Here is a 23,530-nt window from a genome sequence, read left to right as displayed (position 1 = left end):
TGCCAATTATGAAGCTACACAATTGCCTAATTGACAGGACTTGAAATTTAAAATTTCACATTAGAAAACAAAAGCTCAAATAAATCAAAATGTAGTAAATGGAGATAATAAGACTGGTAAATTAAGTCATCTCATTTCACTATCAATAACACAGCATGTCTACTGAGTAAGTATTCATCATAAGTTTCAAACTGACAGCAAACTAAGTTATAACAGGTAATGTTCCAAAAATTGCATATGGATTTTGCTATTCGATCTGTTGTTGCAGTATGGCAGTATTTACATGGGGAATTTAAAATTTCATATTTTTGTTTGGAAAGGATGCCAGCCTATTTCATGCAAAAATTTTTAGACCTTTTTTTAGAATGAGAAAATTCAGATACCTTAAAAATATTATAAAATAACCACTGAGATAAAACTTATATTGCATTCATGTGAAAAGTAGCTTTTTTAGTTTTAAATTCAAATAAATGTAAATTATATAAATTTTACATCACGATCTATTGACAATATATTTATAATGGTATAAAAATTAAAACTTAAAATAATCTAAATGCTTCTATATATTTAATAACGCTTAATGTTAAAACATATTTATTTCTGCTTTATTCAAAATGATTTCCCAATTACTTTGACCGTATACAAATCATATAGCTTACATTTCAATGCATTATATATTTTATCCATTATGTGTAATTTTTTATCCATATATATGTAATATACTAAGTGCGCAGTCATGAATCCGGTACTTTTAACTTCCGGTTGTAGACATGGCTGGGTGGATAAGGCAGGAATAAGACGTTGACAAAACTAATTTCGGCGTATTACCATCTTTTTTTTTTTAGGCACATCAAAAATTATTTCTTTGGCAGACAAATTACTTTTTGATCATAATTAAATACAAATAATTTTGATACACACAGATAAAAAGCTACAATGTCATTTCAAGCACGGAATTGTTTGCATGGCAGAAGTCAAGAAAAAAGGGAAGCGTAGTGCTTGTGACTCAGTATTTATACTTCATAGGTGCAGAGAGTAGTCTAAGCTATGATTGGTCAATATTAGTTTTAGTTACCTGTTTTAAGCAGTGTTATGTAATTTTGGAATGACCTCAAATTTGGGAGAACAGATGAATTTAGGGGGGAGAGCATCAAATTTAGAATGTTAATTTTGAAGTCGCCATTTTTTTTTTTTTTAAGCAGCCATTGTATTTTATTGTATCTTACATATATATGAAGGTAAATCAGAAAGTTTTTGCCCCTATTTTATTTAGCCAAACTGCAGCTGTAAACACAAAGTTAACCTATCCATTCTCAGCGGTGGGCCTTTCTTTGACCAGCCAAACTTTATCTGCTGGTAGCTCCATGGCATGGTGTTGCTGAAAATGGTGGTTGTGCTTCATATATACATGTATGCTATTGATGTCTGATTAGTTACCTGTGGATGTGTGTGTCGAGCAATGAAGTGTGATTAGTTTTCTATGGAGCAAGAGGGAAATGCCCATCGAAATCCTTAGGGAAATACCGCCCAAATATGGGAAAAAAAGTCTCACTCTGAGAATTGTCAGGTGGTGGTGTTATGAGTTCACAAAAGGATATGAAGACTCGTATGACAATAAGTATTCAAAGAATCCACATTCATCGTTGACTATGAAAAAATTTCCCATGTGGATGCAATGGTGCAAGTAGATTGGTCTGTGCACCTCAAAGATATTTCCGAAGAACTTGGTATTTCATACGGCAGTGTTTATCACATTATTCACTGGTCATTGGGATACCAGAAGGTTTCATTTCGATGAGTGCCCAAGCCTGATGATATGATGAAAGACAAGTGAATCACTGATTCATTTGTAATGGTATGCCGAGAAGGGTGAAAATTTCCTGGATTACATTGTTAATGGTGATGAAATGTGGATAATGCATTTCATGCTGGAATCGGTGCAGCAGAGCATAGTGTGGAAACATCCGAATTTGCCTGTGGCAAAAAAATTCCGCTCAGTGCCATCTGTTTGGGAGAGTGATGTTAACAATCTTTCAGGATCGCTGTGGACTGCTCTTGCTGGATTTCATGCCACAAGGTGCAACCATTAATGAGGACAATTATCATTTCAAACTGTCACGTCTACAGGCTGCCATTAGGTGAAAGCACCGAGGGAGTTTTGATGATGATAACATGATTATCCTCCATTGCAATGCGAGGTACCAATCAAATTTGCTAACAAGCTCTGGTCATTTATCTGGTAGAGTTTCGACCTTGGCCCTAGTGATTTCCTCATTTTTGATCCGCTGAAGAAATTTCTGGCAGGACAGTGCTTTACATGCAACGATAAAGCCAAGAGAGCAGTCCAACTGTGGTCAGTAGTCTATTTTCAGTCAGAAAAAAATCTACCACAAAGGCATCTCAAATTTAGTGCTGCGATGGGACAAATCTCTGAATCGGTATGGGACATATGTGGAAAAATAGTGTAAGGTACGTAGAATAGTACATATATTTGTAATTATATGTATGTACCTTATTTTGTATGATAAATAATAGGGACAAAGACTTTCTAGATTCACCTCCGTATATTTAAAGAAAAAAGGATACTTTGCTTGAAATACAGATACCTACAGTAACCGATCTTGATACCAATAAATGTGATAGTTAAATTTTGATGCAAAAGATTCAGTCTTCAAGATCCATTTTTAAGATATTTAAGTATATGAACTACAATGTGGCTGAATCTGGAGTGAAAATAACTATTAATGACATAATGTACACTTTAAAGATAGCACTAATTAAGAACACACACAAAGTTTTGAACAGGAAAAATGGCAAAATGTCATTATATACTGAAGAAATCTTATACTATGGGGGAATAGTCTTATAATTACAAGGAACAGCTAATAAAACTGGAGTGGAGGATCGTCAATAAAGAAAATCTATGCATAGTTATTTATACAAGTTTTATGCAATTATAACATATCCTTTTCAAAGATTTCTCAGAAAAAATAAAATCCATCAGTACTTTCTTCCTTTATTTAAAATAAGATTTATACAGTATAAAAAGGAAACTCTCTAAATATGGAAAAATTGAAAAGCTCCATTAAATGCATATTTTGATAGAGTAATACTTTGCATGCTAATGATGCTTTCAAGAAATGAAGCATAGTTGTAAATTATAAGTCTCAGTTTGGTAGTAGCTCATAATAACCATAATATTAAGATAATTGATGCAGTTAATGTACAAAATACATCATGCAGATTAAAAGAGTAACAGACATAAATAAGTTAATGTTTGGTAGTTATATAAAGTTTCATTTAAAAGTTCACCTAGTTATTTCTCATACCCTCCCTTAAAAAAAAAAAAAAAAAAAAAAAAAAAAAAAAAAAAAAAAAAAAATTACTCTCTGAGAAGATTTCAAAACTACAAAACATTATATTATCTTAACATCCAGGAAATATTTTGAGTTTAAATTTTAAAAACTTAAATAAAAACTGAAAACCAGACATATAAATAATAGCTTTTGAAGATCTTTCAAATCATACAGTTTGTTTTGCTATTTCTATCACATAAAAATAATATTTTGGCTAAGCACAAAACCATTATTATTAGCAAATAAATGCTGCAATTTTCATGTAAAATGAGTACATCAAAACTCCATATTATTACTCTTCATATTTCATTACATTTTCAAGGAATTAAAACTTTTCAAGTAACTAATACTCTATTTTTTCTTTCTTTCTTTTTTTTTTTTTTTTTTTTTTTCTTATTCCATTTTTTCTGATTTTACTACAACTAATATTTTAAGATTCTTTTTAGCAAACTGCACATATCACACGAAATTACATTATTACTGCTACCATATCCACCACAATCATGCTAATCCTTGTTTTAAACCTTATAAAATGAGATATTATTTTAACCATGAAATATATTATCTGGACTTCTCTAGAAGGAAAAATAATTTAATAAATTTAATTATCCTTAATATACTTATTTTAACCTGGAAAATTTGATGTGGCAAGAAAACTTCTAAGTGAAACTTTGTTACTTCTGATGCCCTTTCTGTCAAAGTCATATCAAGCATGGGCATAATATTTAAACAATTTGCTGCATAACCAAAAACATCCAGTTACATCACATACTTAATTTTAACACATTAGTAAAGACATTTTCATACTAAAAATGATTAAAATTGAATTTGATGCAATAATGAAGAATTTTTTTCCTGAAGCAAATGCAAAACAAAATATTTTCTACAGACACTATCCACATTTTACTACTTCAATTAAAAAAAAATAATATTAGTATTATGATTCTCAATGGAGGAGCTAACAGATACTTGTAGTAATACCACTGCTGCCTATCTCTGCCAAAGAAGACAAACTTTAATGTCTCTCTTTAAAAAGCAACTTAATATTTGCAGTATGCAGCATTACAGCAAATGCTCCAACACAGCAATTGCCTTCAATCTGAATATCTCCTTTTTTTTCACATTATGTATGTGGCAATTTTTATTTGAAGTCTTTACCATAATATTCATAAGACTTTCATTTCACAATTCTTAAAAAAATTTCTTATGACTGTGTGAAAATAACAAAACTATTATGATGAAAACTGAGAACATAGAGGAAATTAATAATTCCTTTTTGCAAAATTACACCACATATTATAACACATGCCTGATGTGATTTACACAGGATCTTCAATAGAGTTACTGCATTAATTTCAATACTTTTTGCTCAGGACATATGCGCAATATTTTATAAAATTCTTAGTTAGGAAAGTGCATTATTTTGTATATATAAACAGCTTTATGCATAAACATTAACAAACTGCAATTTTTTAAAACCAAACTTTAAAAAAAAAAATGTACAAAAGGCACAGTTGTGGATTTTAATTACATGGAATTAAACCATTAGAATATGAAATTTTAATAGCAATATTTTAAGTAATAGTATTTACTTTTGAGAACCATACTTGCAAAAAAGCATTTCAACTGAACATTTAATAAGTTTAAAATCAAGTAAATTAAAACTCTTTATTTGACAGAATAAAGAAATTCATTTATATTTTACAAATATAATGTAAAAATAATATAAAAGCATAACAAAAGAATTGATATTCACGAGAACAACAAGAGATAGTTCTATCTTGCATTAGCATTTTTTTTTTTTTTTTCTTTTCTTTTCCAAACATCTCAGACAACACGTAAGTAAAATGTATTATTATCTGACAACTTCATATAAATCTACCTTCACTTATATTTCTGTAAAAAGATTAAACTCAGAAATGAAATTTCAAAAACAATTCTGTGACACAGCAATCAACAATATAATAATTTTCTGAGTATTTCATAGTTTCTATTTACACAGTTTCCAGCTAATAAAGCCAATTCAAAATCATTGCTTAACCCTCTTAAGCTACTTGTTAAGATTTATAATAATTTTGTTTCTGTAAACAATACATGAAAAATCTACTCACACAGACATAGATATGGCATTTATTTAGAAACTGCATGTACGAAAATAGAAATAAGTATATAATTGAAAATGATAATGTAAACTATAAAATTAGAAGTTATGGTAAAATATTAGTAGCTAATTTATTAAAACTGGAATACAAAATCACGATAGCCATATCATATGCATATATGCAAATCTATAACTACAAATTTGTTATGACATTGTAGACAGATTATTATTATTATAATTATTAATTATGAATGAATGATGTAATTTTAAAGTATAAAAGCAATTATTTTTTTGGTCACAAAAATTATGCACTGAGAACCATTTATGGGAGCCATTGCCATTTCAAAAGTAGAATACTTGTAATGAATGACAACAAATTTCATTTATACTGTAAATTCCAATTTTTGTTTATAATTATTCTCTTAAAATTTTTATATGCATTTCATTCATTTGAACTTTACACATTTTCATTTTTATATTCCTTGAATAACTTTTTTTTTTTTTTTTTTTTTTTTTTTTTTTTGTTGTTGTTGGAATTTTATATGTTATTAACTTTTATACTATTCAAGTTTCATTTATCAAAAGTTTAATCTGCAGACAAAATTTAAATCCTTCAGAATATTTAACATAAATCTAGAACATTTTCTTTCAATTGTTTATAGCCTATTGGTTAACAGATGGCAATCATTCGAAGTGGGATACTCATTTTTATTTGGCAAAGCAATTTATTTATTTTATATACATGGTATTATTTCTGTTTTATATGCTGTTATTTCAATAAATATGAAATCATTCTTATGCTCTTTAAATTATGAGTATGAATAATAAAGCAAACTATTGCATAAATGAAAGTATTTACTGCTAGGGAAATATTAACTTTACACAAATATTTCTAAAAAGTACTGCTTGTCAAAAGGCTGGAAATATGTGTTACCAGGATGATGCTTGGATCACTATTTAGTTTACACTATTCAATGATAACTATATACAATACAGTATATAACAGGAAGTTTTTATTGGAACTATATATAATACAGTATACAACAGGAAATTTTTATTGGACACACTTAATGTGATAAAACAGGGTGGGAGAAGCCTTTTTGAAATGATGGTAGCTTTTCTGAGTCATTAAATTCAGAAAATATACTGAAAATAGTATAGATAGAGTCTAAATAAATAATTTATTATAAATTTTCCCATCAGATTCTTTTTTATATGCTTCCTAAATTTCAAATGTTTCAACACATTAGCAACAAATTCGGATACATTTTTTTTATAACTGAACTAGAACCCATTTCTGCCCCACTTAAAATTGAAAACAGAAAATTAAAAGCTGATGTTTGCACTTCTGTGAATATGAAACATGCAAGAAAAAAGGAAAGTGAAAGATCATGCCATGTGCCAAATTAATTATAAAGTGTATTGATTTATATAAGATGATAATAATACTTGAACACTTAAAAATTTTTCAACAATTTTACATGCAATTACATCAAGTTATATAGAACATGCAAAAGTGTTCTACACAAAATTGACTTTTAAAAGAGGCACTTTGGTAGAACATAGATAATGATACCACCTTGAACCTTATTTTATAGAAAAATAAATATTAATTACTTTAATTTTACCTTATCAGTATTGATTTTATGTGCAAAAATCATTGTTGAAATGAGCAAGTAATTTATTGCTAATTATGTTAATATTCCTACAGTACTTAAGATCAATAATAAGATTTACAGATAAATACAGTTTCTTAAATGAAAAAATATACATTCTATTCCTCCATTGCCTTTTTTTAATTCTTCTGACATGAAACTTGTTATCAAGATTTAAGAAGTAAGGTAATAAGAAAGAAATTTTTAACATCACTTTTAATCACAACCTGCTATATTAAGAACTGACAAAGTCTTATATGAAAAGTCAGATTTCTGTAAATAGCAAATATTTATTAAACAGTATTGTTTAAGGATAAAATTCTGTAAAAACGATGCAATTTTTGCATCATATATTTAAAAATACTAAAAGAACTCTTAAAAATTATGATTATGTATTTTCTTTATGGCTATTTTTCAATATAAAAATTAAATAAATTAAATTTACAATTTTTATTTAATTATTTGTTTAATTATTATTAGTTTGTTAAAAATAATATAATTCAAAAGTCTGGCTTTTAACTTTCAATATTACTTAACATTAAACATATATAAAGCTTTTGCATTAAAATTATAAAACTGTTTTTAAATATAGAGTAAGCTTTCCACTGTAATTAAGATTAAAGGTGGCAAATTTCAATGCAATTTTTACAAACCAATATCAGAAAAATAAACTGCAAAAGGATATTATTAAAATAACTTATGCAAACAAAATATTTTTTCTAATACTCAATAAATAATTATAAGTAATGGGAGATAAAATAAGGATACAAAACTGCTCTTGAAAGCAAGACCATAATCATTATTCCCATGAAATATTTTAAGATGAATTTGATTACACTAATTTTATATTACAGTGTTATAAAAATAAAATTTATTATTTTCGAAGGATAAAAACATATTTTAATAATCATTTCTTTGTTTTTTTATACATAATGCCATACCTATGAACTAGAAAACAATTTCTCTCTTCAAAAATAATCTGAACAATATATAATAAGAAGCCTTTAAAAACAATAGTACAAGAGCATTGCATTATTTGAAATAATTCATGAGATAATGACTATAACCTAATAAAAGTTTGAGGATAAAAATTCTTCCAAATATAATATAAGAATACACAGACACGCGAAATAATCAAACATTTATCAGATAACAACGCTATATAAATTAAAGAAAGCAGCATAATTGTAAATTGTAAATAGAGCAAGTTGCAAAACAGAAAATATTACTTAAACAATATTGCCCTGCCAGCAGTACATTTCAAATGTCATTAGTATGAAAGGAACAAAGTACAAAAATAGATTCATATACATCAAGATGCTATCTATAATTCAGGTATATATGGCAAAGAAAAGAAGTAAATGACAATCTAGCATTAATTCTAAAGCAATTCTAACGATGTTACTGTGGTAAAAAGAAATAGAGTATTAAACATAAAAATAATGAAAGAGAAACAAAAAAGTACAAGAGCAAGAAAGCTTCCCAGTGGTGACATTGCACACTTAATTTGAAAGAAAATTGAATATAACATAATTGAAATATCTAATTAAATTAAATAACTTAAAAAATTCCCAACAATACAAAACAATTACAAATACAATGAAATGGCAAAAAAGTTTTAATAAATAGCCTGCTGCAGAAAAATGTAAAAAATTTTGAATTGTCTATAGTCCGAATATAAATGTACAGGTTAATTAATGATAGTGGAAAGAAGAATCAGTTTTCCCTCTACCATAGCCCACTCTCTTTTTCTCTCATTTTCCCCATTTTGCCATATATAAATGGCAGATAAAACCAGCGTAACAGATATCAGCTTTACTTTCAAAACAAAATCAATCTCAATGGGCAATGGGTTGCTATCCACAATGACAAAAAATTAATCTGACTAATGTGCTAATTTAATAAGTGCCTTATAAGATGCCAGTATAAAAATTATAACAACTGTTACACCTGATGTAAGGGAATCTATTGCCTTTTGAAATGCATTGAGCACCTTTTTTTAATGAAATTAACGCTAAATAAAAGCTGAATTTTGACAGCATAATAGTCTTTGGTAAGTTATTTATTTTATCTAATTATCTGAATTACTAAACATATCTACTTGAGTAAAAAATAGCTCTGAATTACTGAATACATGTCTGCTTCAGCAACAATTAATCAATACAACATAAATTTAAATGTATTTTAGTATTAAAAACTAATGTTTTAGCAATAATGTTAATAGGAATATCAGATTAGCTATATTTAAGATATATGCCAAACAGTAATCTTGAGAATAAAACATACTGAAAAAATAATTTATATGGTTATATATATATATATATATATATATATGTATGGCTGTTCCCATTTTTTTATCATACAACCGTCTTGTGCAGGCTAGGAGGATCGGGGGCTGTGCCCTTATAATAATAATAATAATAATAATAATAATATATGTGTGTGTGTGTGATGATAAGATTTAGTTCCTTGCAGTAAACTGATGAGAGAGGAGTGATTTGACTAAGGAAGACATTATTTTGTAGTCGCGAGTAGATTCACGATTAGAAGGTCACTGAAAATATCAATTACGTAAAACCCAAATTACCCAAATTAAAAATAAGCAATCAAGAGGCTTTTTAAGTTATAATTTTGATTTGCATTTCAAATCCTGCCAACTAAACTGGGATGATAAGATTTAGTTCCATGCAGTAAATTGATGAGAGATGAGTGCTTGACTAGTTAAGACATTATTTTGCAGTTGCAAGTGGATTGAGGATTAGAAGATCACTGAAAATTTCAATTATGTAGCAGAAGACAACAGGAACTTTTGAAGAAACACAAAATCACTTGATATTTCAAAAATATCTTCATTACTTGTTGCATTTCACAATGGGGCCAATCCGCACCCCACAATTTTGCTGACGGTGCATTACATTTTTAACAAAAGCACTCAAGCAAGAGATGTCCTTTAGCTAGCAAGGATAGGCAGTGAAAGAGGGGGGCAGTATTTGGGTTACAACAGTATTTACAATAAAATGTTTTATTAATTTCATTGGCTAAAATTTATAGGCAATGCAGAAGTTTTAAGATAATATAATGTGGAATTAGTTTTCAGATATGCCACAGTTTAGAGTTAATACTAGCAAGAATAGCAATCAAGAGGGTTTTTAAGTTAATAATTTTGATTTGCATATTTTTTATCTTACACATACACACACACACATAAGTTCAAACCACAATTCAAGCAAGCAAATTACACCTGTGGTAATAAAAAGGCCTTTAGAATTACTTTTATATATTCTTTTTGATTAAATTATATGGGGGGGGGAGTTTTAAAAATTGGAAAATTTACTAATAATAATATAATATTCTATTCAGATAATTTTTTCTATTCTATTCAGAAAAAAAAAGTTTTACAAAAATGATATACAATGAGATAAAATTCAAAGCTAGCAAAGAAAGTAAGCTTACTTATAAAACAATTACATTATAATTAATTTTTAAGTATGAGATATTAAAACAATGTCACCACAGCAAAAGATTTCAGCTGATAAGTTATATAAGAGCATTTAAGCATTAGAAGAATTTCAGAGAAAAGCTACTAAAAATGATATAGAAATAACTGAGCAGATGCAGAATGAAGCAAAGAATATATATATATATATATATATATATATATATAAGCATTATAATGTATAGGTATAAATGTACTAAAAATAGAATAAATAAATAAATATAGAACATAAAATTTAAAAAAAAAAATAAAATAAATATTCTCTTTCAGCTTTTAAAGTCTTATCATTTACAAGTTAAAACTGTTAAGTACACATCAAAATAATAATAAACATAAATCTTAAGGATGAAAAAAATATAGGTGAATTTTCTGAAAAATAATTTTAAAAAACTTAAAAAAATGCATTTGCCACTGACCTGTGTTTGAAGACGTGTTAGACCTCTGATCCATAGGATCTGTCCAGTTCTTTTTACATCTTGTGATAGAGATCCACTGCTGCCATCTTCTACAAATGATGCACTTCCTACCATTTCCTCAGGAGGTCCAGAGCCCCACGTGAAAGTCTTAGGTATACGCTTTGTTGGAATAGAAGTGATTAACTGCCCCCAAACTAGAGTACCACATCCCAAGAATACACACCATAGCCACTGATCAATGGTAAGGGTAGCAGTAGAAAAGGCATAACCTCCATATTGAATGATAACCACCTAAAAATATTTCATTTTATTAAAAAATATGAGTAACTTAATAAAAACAAAATAATTTTTTAATATTTACCAACACTACAATGTCAGCTTTATGTAATCATTAGTTATAATAATCCTTTAAACTAGCATTCAACGAATTAATACAAATAAAAAATTACAAGGACTGTGCATAAAATTCAGCTTTTAGAACAATGAAGAAATTTCATTTAATCTTATATTTTACTTGCAATGTAGAGATACCTGGGCTGCAGCAGTGATGACTAAAATACTGTAAAATATGGGATTTGTTAATAAACCCTCAAATATATTTCGCTCTCCATGAATTTTTCTTGCATTAATTTCATTGAAAAGAGTCATCATCACAAAAGTGTTGAATATGATAGTAAAATGTTCAGAAGGCTTAGCATGAAGAGGAGCATTCAATCCAGAATCAATATCAAAAATTTTATCCCCTAAAATAAAAGAAAAATTTCTATGTTAAAAGTTCAAGGTACTTAAATAAATTTCCATTTATTTTTTAAATTAATATAAAGTAAATAAGACAGTATTTGCACATTATTATTTTTATATTATGGTACAAAAGGTCTGCAATTATTATAACATCAACAATGGAAAGGTTATAAAAGTAGTGCCTGCCTATAAGCTCTAATATAAAGCTTCCTTAATCTCCTTTTTTCACATTATCCAAAATGATATCATGTTTAAACTTTAATATACAGCAAATTTAAAATAGCATTTAAACCAAAACTCATAAAAAATCATGGCTTATTAATTAAGAGGAAACTAGCACACTATGTAGAATCGCCACAAAAATAATCAACATAATCCCACCAGTCACTGCATAATAAACTCCTGAGGTTTGGGTAATTAATCCAAATAGTTAGATGCATTAATTATAATAAATCTTTAACATATTAATAATAAACTTCTGAGATTTGGGTAATTAATCTAATCAGTTAACTGAATTAATTATTATATATCTTAAACATATTATAGAGGTCTATTAACCTTAGGAGTTTCACATTGCATTTTGGATGTGCTCATGAACAGCTAGTTATATGTAAAGATTAATTATTAGTTAGATTTGTATAATTACTCCTTATTTTTTGTTATTATAACTTTCTATTTATAAGAATGAATTTTAAATCACTAAAAAAGTAAGAAACCAAAATATTCTTAATTTTTGCATTTGGTAAAGTTTTGCTAAGAAATATTTGTCATAGTACTGAATCATTTTGCATATTGTTTTTCCTTTAAACACCTGCTAGCTAGCAAACCACATTTAAATTTTTGACCACTTAATGGTTGTGGAGGACAACATTTTCTACCTTATCTAGCTTTATACACAATAACTGAAGCTCAAAGACCCATATTTATTTGAAGTGGAATGATGTTGTGCTCTACCTTAACTTTCTGATTTGGTTCAACTTTTTATTTTGTTCAATCTATATTTATTAACCTTGGAAAATTAGAGTTTTACTAATGATAAAGAGCTATTTCACACTTTCCTTAAAACAGTACACCAATCAGCCAATGAATATAAAGAAGCCTTTTTAAAATAGTTGAGCAGCAAGACCATTTAAGAATTCTTCAAGTATTTTAGTATAAAACATCACGTGGTGTAGTTTCACGCATAAAAGTATCTACAGATATTTTTAAAAGTGCTTGGCATAGTTTATAGTAAGCTACTGAATTATGATGATAATAGCCCTGAATTTGGAGGTTTCTATATAAATATAAAGTAAAAAACAAAATTTTCTGACTGAAGGATGTAAAGAAATGTTAAATGCAGATGATATAACTGAAATCTTCCATCACAGTGCAGTAACCTAATCTATGCTCCAATATGATTAACCAGTTAATGGAATGATGAAATCTGTAGTATGGTCTTAAATCCAGGAAATATTGCCATTTCTTCTTAAAATCAGATTTTAATTTTCATGAAGTATTTATTCAAGCACAGTATTTCTTGGTGCAGAATGTCTCTTGTACATCTTTCAGCAATCCCAAATCGTGAAAATCCATTTCAACATAAAAAAAGACTTATGATTAGATAAAAAAAATATAGTATGAATGCCATCTGGCATGGCTATAAAGGTGGAAAAAATTTTTTTATTTATGGAATATATGAAGAAATAAAAAAAAAAAAAAAAAAAGAGATGATGATGATATATATAGTTAAAGTTTTCATTGCAATTACAATAGCCCAATGTACAGTTAAAAAAGAGTAAAATCTGTAGTATATGGTTTTAAATAGAGAAAATATTACCATTGATAGTGAAGAAGTGACAAAATTTTGTTGAGAATGAAAAGATTTCAATTAATAATTTTTAGTCAGAAGTCTTGACATTAACAAAAAGTTAAATTTCTTTATAAAACTAAAAAAAAAGTATCAACGCAAAAAAAAAAAAAAAAAAAAAAACCACTAAAGTACTTATATTGAAAGAAATGTTTAATTAAGCTAAATACACATTAAGCTTGAGTTTTTTTTCTTTTTTCGGTAAATTTTGATTCCATTAATGTCATATTATTTCACAGATAACTATTTCATATTTGTAATTTTCAAATTTCTACATGTCATTTAACTAGATATAAATTAATAACCTAAATTCCAAAAAAATTTTAATTCCAGAACCCACGAATTACCGAAAATTCTGGATCTTGGACTTTGAACTGCACCAATAAAAGCTGAGCAAATATCAGAGTTATAAGTAATCTGAAAATTCACTGAATTGTTTGCTACTAAAACTAAGATGCAATGCAGTTGGGGCTTTCTGTCTGTCAACAGGACATGGTTGCCTTACCACCTATTTGCACCGCATAAGCATTTCCACCGATCCTATTTGCCCACTCTGTGATTCTGGAGAAGAAATGAACAGGAACCACCTGCTTTGATGCGGGGATCTTCGTGGTCTTACAAAATGGTCGAGGTACTCGGAGGCAAGAACACTCTTTAGGCAATCACTTCGGTACTTTTGTTCTTAGTTCTATTTATAACCTTTGTTTATAAAGTTTTAATTCCTGGTAATTTTTTGCCTAGCCATTAGAAATAAAAACCTATCTACCTTTATGTCCCGAGCTCTACAAAAATGGTTATTACTATTATTGGTACTATCATATTATCCACCCAATCTTGAGAAGAATCAACTGTGCAACTTTATGAAAATGTATTTATCTGGTAATCCACTAATGCATAATGCCATCAGCTATCCTCATAGTGGTGGTGGTGGTGGTAATTTGTGTGGTTTTGAAATTCAAGGATCATATTTGAAGTTTCTCCTTGTTGTGATTAGTTTGTGGAGTTCTTCCCCCTTCTTGTAAGGAATCAAGAGTTACTGGAAAAAAAGCATTGAATTTTTTTTTTTTTCAGAAATATGGCATTTTACCTACTAAAAGAGAGAGCAGAAATAAACATTTCATGAAATTAATTTCTGCAATTCCTTCTCTAACTCCTTTTAAGGTTAAAACAACTTAATGCATACATGGAGAGCAGTTCCAGTTTGCTCTGCAATGCCAAGAATTCTCCAATTTTTCTTTCTTTCTTTCCTTTTTTAATTTTTTTAAATTAAGTTAACAAACTCACTATGTCTAGGTATTATTAAGTTCTTCTTTTATTGTGTGCTTGCTAAGAGCAATCACTATAATGTAGTCTTGTAAGGTAGTTCTGTTTTTGTTTTAAATTTTGTTACAAATTATACAAAAATGTATGTGGCCACAAACACAAAACAAATAAATAAATAAGTAAGTAACACAATAATGCAATAAAAATAATTTAAAAATGTACAGACCTATAGAAAAATATGTCAGCAACAAAAAAGGATAATTTCTAAATCATTAGGTGGAAATACAACAAAATAATAAAGATTAATATGAAAATTATAATTTCATATAAAAGAACATGCTCACCAGCAAAAAGAAGAGTAAATATAACTGCAAGTTGATAAATAGCATGACCTAAAATATTTTTCATCATTGTTCGTGAGATTAAAGGTTTTGATCGTCCATAAGGCTTTCTTAACAACAAATCAGGTGTTGGCATCTCTGTTGCCAAGGCAAGGGAAGCAAGAGTGTCCATAATAAGGTTAACCCATAACATCTGAACAGCTTTTAAAGGACTGTCCTATATAAAAAATAAATAAATAAAAGCTTCAAATAACAAATAAGAAATGTTAAGCCATAAGAAATAAGAAGCCATAAGAAATGTGATAAATATAAGGCAGTACACATATTGAGTCATAGGAAAAGAATATAGCTGTTATCTTTTACTAGCAAAACCCTTCTGCATAAGAACTAGAATCTGATCAGTCAGTTTATTTACTAAATTTTTTGGTTAACCCAACAAAAGCATTACAATGTGATTTTAACATCATAATATTGTATTGCTACTGAGCATACAATGTTATATTTACTATAAAACTAAAGCATTTTATAAGCACTTCTCTATAATGGGAGGTGGGAGTTCAGGAATCAACAGTACTTTTTTTTTTTTTTTTTTTTTTTGTTTGTTTGTTGTTGTTTATTTACACTGCTGGTCCTATAGTATCCTGAAAAAGCTACATCATAAAGGTGCACCATGAAATTTGCACCCTGCATATAAATTGAAAGGACATATAAATGATAAGCATTGCAATGCATATATAAATCATATACACTAGTAAAGCCACATAGAAACAAACTGAAAAAGAAATAACAGTAGGTTGTTTTATGTGCTGAGATCGTATGTCTAAGAAGCTGCAGCATGCTTTGCTGGAAAAAAAAGCTAGTTATTTGAAAGAGTTTCTGGGTTTGACAAAGGGAGAAATTGTCATTTATACGGACAGCAGATTATTATTCCAAGGAAATAGTAATTGTATTGGACAATTAAGCCAAAGTGATGTGAATATGGAGTCGGAAGATGCAAGAGAGGAATAACAGGAATGATTGCACCAGTTAGGAACGAGAGGACAGGCACATTATGAACATGGCAATTAGAGATCACACAGTAGCATTAAGATAACTACCATAAGAATTAGAGGCTGTTGTAGAATAACCTGTATCAGTACATCCATTCAAAAGAAAACCTTAATATGATACTGCCTTTTCAGATAAATCTTGATTTTAATTGCAATACCCAGATGGTCATTTCCATATTCCGCAACATATGCATTGTATGTGCATGCAATGATCAACAATTGTTCATGGTCCAACAGATTATACTGCTGTCTTAGTCCACCTTTCTCCCATTATGTCATAGAACATATCTGGTCAATGATTATCAAATCAGTGGCCTAGCATGCATCATCTGTGGAGATCTAGTGATGCCAGATGAAATTTAACAATGTTAGAAAAAAACATACAGTGACATACCACAAGCATATCTTCAAACTCTCTTTTATTCAGCACTGAGTTGTATCATAACAACTGTTGCTAGTGAAGATAGTTACACAAAATATTGATTTCTTTATATTCCACTAGTTGAACAAAGCTGTAATTCAAGTCAATCTATCCTTCACTAATGTATCTTATATTATTTGCCAATTCATTACAGATTTGATATCTCTTAATTTTCATGGTCTTGCATTCTGCATGGTCAGCAGTGTATATTCATGTTTGAAGATTCTCATTTATTGACATACAGTGTATATTTGAGATACATATATAGGAATATATAGCAACATATATGCATTTTTTGATAATGTCGAGAAACTACTAACTTAATACAAAATCCTACACTGTTTTTAGCCACTAACTCATTTCTCTGATAAAGCTTCTCTTGTTGCATTAATAAATTTGAGTTGTACTTCAAGTATCAGATAAAAAAAATGGTTATCAATAAATTTTCCTGACAGTTTCATTTAAATAATCAATGAAAAAAAAAAAAAAAAAAAAAAAAAAAACTGAAAATCATAAAATGTACTGCATGAAAGCAAGCTATAGGGTACTTCAACATATCATTTTATATAGATATTACCTCAATTGCACATGCTCCAACAAAAGCTACAATAACAGCAACAACATTTACAGTTAGTTGAAACTGAAGGAATTTTGCAATACTGTCATAAACGTTTCGACCCCACATAACCGCCTTTACAATACTTGTAAAATTATCATCAGTCAGAATAATGTCTGAAGCTTCTTTAGCAACATCAGTGCCTGCAATACCCTGGGAAAAAAATATGAGTAAAAAGTTAAGAGATAAAATATTTTTAAATCTCTGCAACATATGCAAATAACTGTATTACAAAAAGGATTACATAAAAAAGTGCAACAAAAATTATATAACAAATTATATAAAAAAAATTAACGAAAATACAGGTAAAGAAAATCCAAGAAAACAAAGAATATTACCTAAATAAATAAATACTTATTTCCTGCCTGAAAGAATTTTAAAAGTGTAATTTCAAAACTGCTATTTATAAATTTTTCAGAGAATAAAGAATATATTGCTCCAGATTTTTAACACAATATCTATGCTTCTTTTTTTTATATTATTAAATTTAATAAACTGGATAATTAACACTAATTCTTTCAAAAATAATCATTAAAAATTATAAACTGCAACCAAATTTTGAATAAATATTAGTTTATTAGTTCTTAAAAAAATCTAGGAATTTAAATACTATGTAGGGAAGCTAGGGGCTAGTTGCAACAGGGGTAAGTAGCAACACATGCATTGCACAATTTTTTAAAAAACTTTTATCAGAATGAAATTCTGAGTGCTAAACATGATTTTTATGATGGGCCTTATTCACAGTCAATATCCTACTGAAACAGGCAGTTCAAGGTTATATGCACATGTTCCGTTTAGCAAGTTTATGGGGGGGGGGAATTGCTAAATTTTGATTAAAAGTAAGTTAATTGGTCTTTTTTAAAATGGTTTTATCAATATATTAAGTTTCAAGCTGCTGATTAATTTTTTGTATTAATCGCAATATTTTTTGTAAATTAACAAAATGTCCGAAACATACAATGGGGCAAGTTGTAGCATGGTATAAATTGCCCCGAGTTCTTGATTCATTCACAGACCTTCTGTGAATAGTAATATGTAAATTACATTTTTTTATTTAGCTTTTTTTCCTAAAACATAAAATAGATTTTTCATCCTCAAAGATACACCTCTCCTTAAAGCTTCACCTTGGAAGCAGTCTTACAGAGGCCAATGCAAAAAGGAAATTGCCATCCTAATAGATACATCTGAAAAAGAACATGAAGAGATAACTAATAATAAATGATAAAAAGAAGAAAAAGTTTAGGGATATGAAAAGGTTAAAAAAAGAGACTCTAAAAAGAAATATGAGATAAAATGGGCAAAGAGGATTTTGAACTCTGATACAGACTTTGAAACAGAAAAGTGGTTCCGCTTAAGTTAGGAAGTTGCTAACAACTCTGATGAAGAAGAATGCATGGAGTGCCTAATTTGCCAAATGTGAGTTCACATTAAATATGTGAGAGGAAACAATCTATCATTTATTTGTGTTAACTGAAATTCTGATGAAGAATGACATTTATGTTGATTGATTAAATAATTTTATCTTTGTTTTTCTATAAACAACTTTATATCATTTAGTGTCACTATATCAAGTAATAATAATCACCATTTTTTTTTTAATATGGTTGTGTTTCTTATTACTATTTGCACCACACACGTTACAGTTTTCTTTAGGTAAAAAAATTTTTTAGGCTAAAATCACAAAAGTGTTAAATGTTTTGAGAATATGATAAAGGAATAGTTATACTGTAAAAAGTAGCAGTTCAGTTATCAAGAAATCATTAAACAGAGTACTTTATTAATGAAATAGGATTAACATGTATATAAAAAGTAGTAGGAAAACATCTTTAAAACTATCAATGTTATAAAATAAAAACTGATTTTATTAAAGTGATTAAACAGAATCGCAGAAAAATTGCTTTCCTATTTGTAAAAACATTAAAATCTGCATAACAAACATGTTTACTATTTCTATGTTACATCTAATGAAAATGATTTCAGTGAAACTGTGAAGACAAAAAAGGAGTTTCACTGATATATTGTTAGCTACAATAAGAGCCTAAGAAAACAAGATGAACAAAAATTATGGAGATGAAGTTGTATCTTTTAAGAGCATTTATGAATGGTTTAAATGTTTTTAGGATGGATGAAGACGCTAAAGATGCTGCTCAATGTGGTAGGCCTATGGCTTCTCGTAGTGATGAAAACATAGAAAAAGTGAATAAAATTTCAACTAGAAAAAGCAATAATGAATGCTAACACATACAAAGGATGTTCTGGAAAATTTATTGCAAAGGATTCATTGTGCAATCCAGAATATGCTATAAGTTAGTTCATGGTTCTTTTTTCATGATAGTTTCTGGCCACATTTGGCCTTCAACAGGAAGCAATTTATGACCCATAGAAGAGCTGTAGCTCTTAATCACCTACAGTAGTACACGATCTTCTTCAACAGATTTCTTTCTGTTTCCAAACCTGAAATAAGCTCTAAAATGTGAATGATTTTTGGATTATCCAGATGTTCAAAGCCATGCCATGAGAGTTCTTCAAATAATACTGAAAGTGAATTTTGTCTGAAACTCAGCCAGCAGGACTTTGCCTGTTAAATTAATTAAGAAAAATAGTAGTGTAAACAAAATACATAACTGGTAATATGAAGCAACAATATATCATACATACCATAGCAAAACCAACATCAGCTTTTTTTAGTGCAGGCCCATCATTAGTTCCATCACCAGTTACAGCCACAACTTCTCTATTTTGATTCAATTTACTATCTATAATACCCTTCACAAGAGTATACTTATCCTGAGGAGAAGATCTTGCTAACACCCTAAGTCTTGGCCATACTTTATCAAATAAATGTTGCTGAAACTAATAACAAAAGTCACTTTATGAACAGTAAGTTAAAAAATAATCAATTCATTAAAACATTAATTAAACAATCCATTAAATAGAAAGAGTCTTACTAACTGATTTATGTGAATTAAGAATGATTTTAATCACTGGTGCTGATTTTTTTTAATGATTACAAATACTCAAAACATAAAACAAGAAAATTACAAAGCAGACAGCTGGTTTTGTGTCAAAAAATGAATTTTTGCAGATGATTAAGTTAAAAACGTTTTGTTTCTATATTTGCATATAGAATGTAAGAGAAATTTTAACTTTAAAATCAAATACAATAATTTAGATAAAGAGTAGGGGTTTAACATACTATTTAAAATAACATAGAGATGATACTTTCTCCATTCCCTCCAAAACAATCAGAACCATAAATTTTAAGCATGCATTGTAAAGCTCAAAAGATTCAGAAAAAACATATTGCAAGACTAAGCATTCTCCAAAACTAACACTCAATATTTAAAATGACAATTCATCATTACAAAACAGTTTTAATCTTTTTAAATTTAATAAAAATGTTAAAGAGAGAAAAAAGGAAGATAAAAATCTAAACAAGATTTTGCAGCTAATATTAATTTTGTTAGAAACATTCAAATATTTAAATGCTATATTGATTAAATGCTATTTGCAAATAAACTTCATTAAAATAAAACTTAAATGGGTAAATTATAAATTTCAATAAATACAAGTAATGTAATCTCAATGAATAAAATTTTAAAAACTTCCCTTATGCCCTTTTGTAAAGTTTAAGTAAAATTAACAATGATATTGATAAAATACTTCATTATACATATCAAATGCAACTTCATTAAAGTAAAAATAGCATACACTATTACATATTTATTAATTTATTCTCCATTATGCATAATCTATGAACTTGAATGATTAAAAACTAATGACAACTTTCTTGTAGTCTAATACCTTGGTTTGGCAGACCTTGCAATAAATGAATCATCAATTTATACATCATACTATTGCATAAACATTATGTTGTTATGAAATGCCCAGCAAGGCAGATTAGGGTTGCCAGAAAATCACAAGGGAAGGCAATGTTGCTAGATTTGGCATGAGATCACCCATTTGGCAACAAAATTGATAATATGCCATCGACGGGCGAACATTCTAGAATGAATTCTTACCGGTTTAGCCCAGAATGTTCCCAAAGGCAGGCCAAAAGCTATATAAACCCTGCCCGTAAGTGGAGTAGCAGCGTATCACGAGTTAGAGCATCGAGAGTTCTGAATTGAGCATACGTTGAGTTCCTAAAATGAGCGAACCGAGTCAGGAGCTGCACTCTAGTGTTTTGCAGTGAAGTTGTCTTCACCATTATAGCCTGTGTTGCTGATTGTTTCAGGGTGTTTGTCATAGTTTTTTCATGACTGTAAATGTGTTTATGGGGCTGTCCAGAGTAATACCGGCTAATAAATTGTGTTTTCATTCTTCATCAAGTGTTTTCATCAATCACTCCAAATCCACGAACTCATAGAATGCAATAATATATCAATTTTCTTTCAAAATTTACCTCATTGTCATAAGACATACCATTAAAGCCATAAGACATACCATTAAAGCCATTTCAGGCATTTAAAACAGATGATCATACACATGAGTTAATATCCAGAAGTTTGCAAAACTGAGCAAATACACTCTAATCACTTAAGATCATACCCATACAGCCGGACACAGTTCTGCATGCATCAAATACAAGTAATGTGTAGCATACAATATTTAGTAATTAAATCATTTTAGTCTGTGAATAGCTCCTAACATTACATTTGCTATGCACAAATTTATATTTTTATGATGCACGAATAAAGATGATGTAAAAACATGTGCATATGAAATTTTCTGATAAATATTATACACATAACTAAAAAAATGCTTCAAGAAACACTATGTAAGAATGCTCTAAAATACACAGGAAGTTACAAGTGATTTAACTATTTCCTAGTTGATGGCTGTTATTTAAAGTTGACAATCACTACAAACACATTCATCAGTGTAATGCTATAGGAAGTTGCAGAAATGAGTACAGAAAGTTTAAGGAAGATGACTAAAGAAGTGAATAAATTTGATGGGCTACTTTATGGAACATGTTATGAATTTTACCAGATGCCCTCATCTTGAGGAAGATAATTGCAAATAAACTTTTAACATATCTCTTGAATGTTCAAGTGAAACTACAACATTCAACTACAGTATGAAGTCTAAAATCTGGATGTCTAATGTCCAGAATGATCTAATATCTGGACCTCTAGACCAGTAACAATAAAAAATTGCTTTTATGTGTTTTGAGAATTTTTTTTTTTTTTTTTTTTTTCCTTACAAAGTTTATGAATAGAAAATAAAATGCTTAAAACATTGGCGTAAAATAAAAGAAATTTTTCTTCTGACTAACAGAGATTTACTATATGTCGCTTTTAATCACTGCCGCCCAGACGGTATAGTAGTTAGGGAAGCCTGACTGCGACACCAAAAGGGCCAGGTTCAAATCCCAGTAAAGGCATGGATGTGTCTTTCTCTTCATAGGAGGTAACGGGGGCCACCAATTAGGTGCCTTCACAATAAAATGGTCACCAATTCTGGCTGGAAAATCCTACTGTGGCCAATGACATACACTGATCAGTGCCATGTTTCCCCCCCCCTTAAGAGGATTACGTATGAAGAAATATTATAATCCTCTCTAAGGCATGAATGATGGTGGTGGTCATCTCAGAGAGGTGAAGTTCAGTAATTTTTATTTATGATCTCGGAAATGCTTTCAGAAGTGTTAATTATACGAAAGTAGTGGTCATAATAGTATTTATTGCATTATGAATATGAAGACTAATAAGTACAATAATGGTTAAAATGCTCTAATAAATTTATATAAAAAAAGAAGGAAGTCAAAGTGATCATATTATAATAAATATTTTTTTTTAATCTAATTAATTTAATTTTTTTAATCTTTAAGGTCAGCAAAACAGATTACTACTTATTTTTATTATTAATCATTTTAAAATTATATAATACAGTACAAAGTCCAAGATCCATAATCGTGAGAACTTTAGAAATTTCAGATTTTGTAATTTTTTTGATTTTTTTAAACACCATTTTAAATTTTGTAGAGCACACATGTAGATAGGGCAACACTGCAGCTTTTGTTTAAGTCAGATAAAAAAATGCTTTCCCCCAGTCAGAGTCGGAGCAGGTGCAGCCGCACTGGGTATCAGAATTTTTAGAATTTAGGAAAAACAGTGGATAATAGAATTTAAGAGCAACAACGCTTTTAGAATTTAGGGATGTACTGAATAGCATAATTTAGGACTTGCAGAAACTGCAACAGGGCAAAATGCATAGCGGC

The 23,530-nt window shown here is 28.8% G+C and overlaps 1 protein-coding gene across 13 annotated transcripts in view; it reads right to left on the bottom strand.

Annotated features, from left to right (window-relative positions):
• LOC118194695 (plasma membrane calcium-transporting ATPase 2-like) overlaps positions 1–23,530 on the bottom strand; it is a 472,379-nt gene that overhangs the window by 41,239 nt on the left and 407,610 nt on the right. For all 13 annotated transcript variants that reach the window (XM_035365870.2, XM_085812726.1, XM_085812727.1 and 10 more), the window contains 5 exons: positions 19,963–20,157; positions 17,266–17,457; positions 15,222–15,435; positions 11,556–11,767; positions 11,025–11,315 (listed from right to left, as the gene is read on the bottom strand). In XM_035365870.2, the coding sequence (XP_035221761.1) occupies positions 11,025–11,315; positions 11,556–11,767; positions 15,222–15,435; positions 17,266–17,457; positions 19,963–20,157 (1,104 nt within the window). The remainder of the gene's footprint in view (positions 1–11,024; positions 11,316–11,555; positions 11,768–15,221; positions 15,436–17,265; positions 17,458–19,962; positions 20,158–23,530) is intronic.

This window comes from Stegodyphus dumicola, chromosome 3 (genome assembly GCF_044657685.1).
Source record: "Stegodyphus dumicola isolate Sdum_Otavi_A_Nest chromosome 3, ASM4465768v1".
Taxonomy (NCBI): Eukaryota; Metazoa; Arthropoda; class Arachnida; order Araneae; family Eresidae; genus Stegodyphus; species Stegodyphus dumicola.
This window is presented reverse-complemented; position numbering and strand designations above follow the sequence as displayed.